General features: G+C 32.6%; 1 protein-coding gene across 1 annotated transcript in view; it reads right to left on the bottom strand.

Moving 5' to 3' along the window:
* The window catches only part of LOC117104908 (tubby-related protein 3-like), a 36,261-nt gene that overhangs the window by 6,585 nt on the left and 22,452 nt on the right, over positions 1-7,224 (bottom strand). The window contains exons 6-7 of the mRNA XM_033245824.1: positions 1,777-1,953; positions 922-1,034 (exon numbers count right to left, since the gene is read on the bottom strand). Of these exons, the coding sequence (XP_033101715.1) occupies positions 922-1,034; positions 1,777-1,953 (290 nt within the window). The remainder of the gene's footprint in view (positions 1-921; positions 1,035-1,776; positions 1,954-7,224) is intronic.

Genomic DNA, 7,224 nt, shown 5'->3' with positions numbered 1-7,224 from the left:
GTCAAAAATGGGATGGAGGTTAATCTGAATTTTTGGATTTACTGAGGGCCAATGTGCTTGCAAAAAGCCTTAATGCATTGCTTTAATACAACTTTATGCTCAGTAATAATAGCTACTTTTACAGATGTTTGTGGTATTCTAGCCAAAGACGGTAGGCAGAATGCATATGTAGGGTTTTTAATTTACTTAAAAGAATTGATGTCAGGCATACTTTGTCCATCTGTGCTTGTTGGTCATGGTATCTACACTATTGATTGCAACTAACACTTCGGTAACACAAAGATATTTTGTTTTTCTATATTTTAGTGTTTTTCAAGTATGATCAAGGGGATGGGAAGTGCATTTAACGAAAAGGTATGAATGTTTAGTTAACATAAGATGCGGCTATATGCATTTTAGTTTATAAAACTGTGAGGCCATTTGTATACAAAGTCAACAGACTTGCATCAACTCAATAACTTGAATTTGAATCACTCTTAATACTATATTTTGAACTATTAATAGCTAGACACTGTTTAACTCATTATATTGATTGCCTCATTACTGAAAGCTGGGAGCCTTGCCTCATGTTTTTCAATAGACCAATGGTTATTTCATAGATAATGGATTTTAGGTATGATATTACCATATGGTAATTTGTTTTAAAAGAAATTTAATGAGGTTTGGATATAATAGAATTCCTAAAGTCAGCTGATGGTGTTTTAATATATATATATATATTTATTATATTATATTTATTCAACAGTGTTAACGGCTAACTACCTTCAATATCACACACGCACGCACAAACGCACGCACACACACACACACACACACACACACACATATATATATATAATATATATATTTTGAAGAGTGGGTTTGCATGTATGCTCCATTATGACATGAAATATATTATTTTATTGTTTTTCTGAAACATACCGTAACTTTCCTGAGTAGGACTCTCCATCTCTGGATAAATCTGTGGCATCTGTTGACAACAAATAGTTGGAAGTAGTGCTCTTTTTCCTTCGTCGAGCAGCTAACAGAAATATCTATGATATATAAAATTATTGCATTGTAGTTCGAAAAAATATACAGCTCCATCGGACATTTGCATTCATACTAAAGAATATTAGTTTTGATATTATTTTGCAACCAGTACACAACAGTGATGGTAATTTAATTTGTTACAATGTCATCATCTAACTTATTGCTCAAGGCATGTCTTTCAAAAACAATCTACGGACAAATTGAAAAGTGAAACATTGTCGTAATAATAATGTCTATTATGATCTGATCATAATATGTCTGTTATGTTAATCTATTGTAGAGATTGATTATGGTATTGAGTACACTCTAGTCTTCTTCTTCACATCTAAGTGGCAACGTAACATGATTTTGTTCGTTCGTTCAATTTATTGTCATATACAAAGTAAATGAAATTTGTTTTCAGGAAATCTTCCGGTTTGTAAAACTTTCCCGCGATTAAAATTCATTCATCATATACTATATTGCCATCTAAATACAATTTAGATCAATCAGTAAGAAGAAACTGTCATCTAAATATAATTTAGATAATAATAATTAATAATAGTTGGATTTGTATAGCGCATCATGCGAAAAAGCCTCTATGCGCTTGGGGATCAATCAGTAAGAATAAAACTGACACGTTTTACTAAGAAAATAATCAAATTGATATAATTATAATTTAATTATTACTTCATTTATAATTTCTTTTATATACGGTTATTCTCTACCACATATTTCTATAGCAATAAACAGAACGTGTCTCACCTTCTTTCCATCTTCCCGTTCCATGTGTAGAAAGTATGTCGGGTACATTCCCCTGTCAATCCCTTTCTTATCACGGGAGATACGGCATCGTATCGTCTGACCTTGAGGTGCCGGCTGTATCACAAATTTATCCAGGTCATCAATATTAGACCCACCTCCAATAGCACCTCTTGAGTCCTAAGAAAATCAAGATAATAATACACAACTTGTAAGCCATAATATGGCTTGAACATATTATGTTCAAGCTACTTTTCATAATTATGGTATGGTAATGTAAAATCAAGGTAACTGACATGTTCCAGAAAACATCTATTTTACTTAAATACTCATTAGAAATTTGTGAGTTCACATCTTGACATGTATTAGCTTTACACATTCTTGTTGTCCTGGTTACCAAGATGAATGCTTAAGTTGCATGGATTAATAATCTTCATGGCTTAATAATCTTCATGGCTTAATAATCTACATGTCCCTTATGAAAAGCACAAAACAGGTTGGAAAACAATTCAAGATGACTGATTTTTGTTGTTTACAAGTAATTAATAGTAACAGTTGTGTTATAGGACAGTAAAGGATTGTATTTTCTGTTGTGAAATTCTTCCAAGAACATGAAACAAATAACAGCAAATTATTAAGACAAAAAAACCCCCAAATAAACCATAATTATGAAAGATGTATGCTATAATGCTCTGACTACCGAGTGAAAATGTTGTAATCACTGCAAGAATTACAAGTTTAGCAGTCCCACAAGCTGTTAATGGTTGTCTGATGTTGCTGCTAGCCAATGTGCACGTACAGTGCCTCATTACCCACATTTACACACCAAGACAAACAACGGCAATCGGAAAAAACATGACAAGTTATATATTTGCAATTGTGCTGGTTATATATTTGTCAATACTACTTCCCCCTATTATTATTTAATTTATTTATGTATTTATAATATTAAATATTATACTATAAATATTATATTATAAGTCCTACAGAAAATAACACAAAGGTATTGTTTTGAAAATGGTAGACAATGAAGTGTTTTTGCCATTAATATGCTGAAATAAATTAGTTGGCAAACAATAATCTGCTGAGGTTTTACCAATCCGATTATTCATCCTCATTCCTTAATTGAAAGGAAAATCTAGAAAAGCTATTAACTGCTCTCCTGGGATCAACTTCAGAAAGCATACGAGCGCCTAACAATCTTTTAAGGAATCTTATACCAAATTCATCTCAAACAAATAAACCAATATGTTCCAACCAAGTGTCGGCAACTTCTGCGTTAGGCAAGAAATCAATGAAAAATGACATTAAATAGAATAAAAATCAGTGAAGCATTACGCAAATCTTTTCAAATATTATGTCTGAATCAATCTTAATAACAATCTACTGTAATAAAATAAGAGGACAAGCAACAGTGGTAGTTTAAGCAGCAGCAGGTAGTGCCTTATTCTGATACATAACGATGCGTTTAAAGATGTATTTGTAATTAAGCCAAATTATTATATGCACACCTGATGCTGATGGCTAGATAACCAAGAAGAATTGATGACAGGGAGAGAGCTTGGTAGTTTAGTGACAACAACTGAACATAAAATACTGATAAGCTCCAATTTGGAAAATCGCCAAAGAGAAAGATTACCAAATACATGAAAATAAAAATGCTAAAAACAATACAAGAGAGACGTGGGAACATTATTAATTTAAAAAACAGTATACAAGTACTTAAAGTCCCAGTAGTATAAATAAGGAGTAAAGTTTATTCCAAGAGGAAGGTAAAAGGTACGTTAACACCGAAACGAACAGTAAAGATTATGCTGTTTAGCCCCATCTAAATCTGCCTCTGGGCTAGCACTACTGAAACGAACGGTAACGATTATGCTGAGAAAGAGGGAGGTAGAAGGCTAAAATAACAGAGGGAGAGGTTGAAAGCTAGTAACTCTGAAAGAAATAAGGAAAGGATACTCATTAATCAATAATGTTACACATTTAAGAGAATACTATAATGACCAAATGACAAATTGATGAGATCATGCTAATCCATGGTAGACTTAACTAACCCCCATTTGTGTACATATTAATCAAACTAGTTACGTCAATGTGCAGATTTACCATCTTATCAAGGATGTTCATCACCACGATATTTTCAGGATGCGATAGAGTACGTCATTAAATCTCTCATGGTAAAATATGGATTCTTCTCTACAACAATTTCAGCAAGCTAGGACGATAATTAGCTACAGTTGTGTTTGTAATCAAAATTTGAAGTAGTGGATGCTTCATAACCATGGCAACGTAATGTCCGCTATAGCATCTAGTTAATGCAACCCATTGTTAAATTGAAAGCTAACAAAAAATTATTAAAAGTATAATCAAAATTATTGAAAATAAACATTTATAAATAATTTCCAGAAATCAACTTGAAGAAATCTGTGAAGTAGTACAGTAGTTCCAAACACTTAAATAGTCATTAACAGCCACAGCTGGTTGAGGCCATATTCATGCTTCTAATACCAGTTGCATATTAAACATCCTGTACCTCCCATCATATTATTGGTTGTTATATAAACACCTACTGTACATGTATCTCATTTCTGGCGACTATTAGACTTTATAACTCGCATGAATATCATGTGAATATACTGACCAGCAACTTTAATATAGATGGATAAATTTATTGTTCTATTTATAGAAATGATGAAAACCAATCCTATCGTCAATTTTGGAGCATTTGGAATGCTGAATACACAAGGATAACTTCAAAAGAATCATGCAGAGGAAAATAGGATAATAAAAATAATGTTTAAAATACGAATATTGGACATAGTCATTGCATACCAAGAGTAATGCAATGTCTTGTTGGATGCAAAATGAATATGTTGTTGGAATTGACATGTCGACAAGGACGCGAAGCCCGCCCACAAGTCACAAAAACCTTAGACAATGGCAGCTAGACTTACCGAGTTGGCAAACATTTTCTTTGCTATCAACCTTCTTTAAGAAAGAGAATTCAGGGTAGGTGGTATGCAAATGAAACATATATTCATAGAACAGGCGGGGAAATTATTGTAAAAGCCTCTGTATTCACTCCCAAAGGAAGAGGGAAAAGCCGCATTCAGTCAACCTCGTTGTCTGCAAAGGCCAAGTCACTGATGCGCACTGCTCGTGAAAACCTGGGTATCTATATCCAAGCATATAGACATCTAGGCCTAGGCTCATGTATGTTTTGCGTTGACAACCAGCTGTCTAAGGAAATTAAAATGTCCGAGAAAAAGTTTTTGATCCCGTGACTAAATGACGCTCGCTGATTAGTCGGTTTATCTTTCAATTAAATCTCGTCGAGATGTTAATTGGGGGAAGGAGTGAAAAGAAAACAAGAGGAATTATTTAATTGTTGCAAGGGTTTACGTTTAAAATTTGATTAATAACCTGATCTGGTTGAAGCAACAAATTGGTAAAAATTCCAAGTTGTTCTCTCATCCATGTTTAAAATCTGAATCTAAAAGATAAATACACGACGACAGACAATGCTCAAAATGCATTGTTTTTGAACTCTAAGATTTTACTTTGTCTTGTTTTGGCTCCTATCGTGAAATCAACCCATTTTGGCTTGACTTCATCAGATATCTTAATGATTACCGAATGTTGATATAAAATGAAGTTAGCAACAACGGTACATTTCCACGTGAATCCTGAACCTATGCATTATAATAAACTTCAAATTTAATTCAAATTTATAAGAAGATTTTCTTGTATAACTACTCTGTACCTATCAAATAATTTGAATCACCTTCCTACAAATGCTATATTACTGATAATTACTATAAAATAGAAATAAACCATGGGAAGGTCTAATGAACATACACAGATTATGAATTATAAACACAGTAACATATGCAGATATCTCTAGATATCACTCAGCACATCAATCCTCAAAGGCACTCTTCATATTATGAATACAGTTCTGCATCATGACAGCAAAGTCAACACTTAACCTCAATATAAGTAATAATTAGATCCAAAAAATGCAATACTAATAATTTCAATAATTAGGAGAGAGGCCAATTATGTAAACATTGAGATGCATATCGAATATCCAAGAATTAAATTAAGAATGTATTTCTCTTTATTTGGTATCAGGCATATTTGGTATCAGGCATATTTGGAGTTGAATTGAATTATGTATACATACAATTATTAATAGTATACATTCTCTTCTGGTTTATCCTCTAGGAAGAATTGTACGTTTTAATAAGTCTGAATTATCACAGCTGGGGCAGATGCAAACTTCTGCTGGTTGTGAGAAAAATCCCTGGGCCCACATCGAGGTCTAGTAATGGTGTTCCTTTAGGTATTTTTCAAGCATTCAACATGGAAACTAATGTGTAAATATTATGTATTATTAAGTATTATGTGTTTATTATATTCATTGCTTAGAATTGTAGTTTTTGCTTGATAAAATGTGGTATAAAAAAGATAAATATTTTTAGGAAAATGTAAAATTTGCTACTCTTGGGATTTCAACCTAGAGATTTACCAATTACCGTTTTGTTTCTACGATTTTGTTTCCTGATGATGACATATTTAATGCCGAAATATTGAATCCAGACATGATGGCGTGCATTTTCAATACTTGGAGTATGTATTATACTATCTTATCTGAGATTAATTAGTGGACCTTTCGGTTTTTGTTGAACAGAGTTATATGAGGCAAGTTGAGAGTCTCTTAGATTTCCTATATGGGACATGTTTTTCAAGGTATTGGATTTAATACATAATTAATACTACCGCCGATAGTTAAAAACACATTACATAGAGTGCCCTCTATATTAAATGGCAGAGTTTAACTGAAGGATTTGATTCTATCGTTCGTTGTTATAACTGTGACAAGTCATAATGCAGCCTGTAACAGTATCCTTTACGATATTACAAAATAACAGCTCCATGATAACAGTACCTGCATCGCAGGCTAAGGAGATAGTTGGACACTAAGCTATCATCTACGGCTGTGAAACCTTCAGTTGGTAACTGTGAATCTAAGACACACAAATTGCATGAGAGTAGCAACGTTAGCACACACATTCAACCCAAATTACCCAATGTGCTTTCTCATTACAATGGAATTTTCCCTACAGACTCTAGGACTTTACTGTAATGAAGAACTAAGAAATGCAATTAAGTTGATATAAAGAAGGCAACATAGGGACCTAAATCAGATGCATACCTGTACATCTTCTATTTATAATATTGTTTTCAATTTAAACATCTACTTTTTTTTGAAAAATGTTAATTAAATTTATGGAATTGTTCTTTTCTCACTCTCTCATTTATTGCCTATACTGTAGTAAAATTTTTTTTATTTTATGAAACAGGTACAACAAATCTTTTGTTACATATAGTGGAACCTGCATATATTGATTGCATACTAGCTAATAAAAAGCATAATAACAATAA

The sequence above is a fragment of the Anneissia japonica genome, unplaced genomic scaffold (assembly GCF_011630105.1).
Source record: "Anneissia japonica isolate Jap-2015-1 unplaced genomic scaffold, ASM1163010v1 scaffold287834_len5846547_cov211, whole genome shotgun sequence".
Classification (NCBI taxonomy): Eukaryota; Metazoa; Echinodermata; class Crinoidea; order Comatulida; family Comatulidae; genus Anneissia; species Anneissia japonica.
The sequence above is the reverse complement of the archived record's forward strand: the minus strand, read 5'-3'. Positions and strand labels throughout refer to the sequence as shown.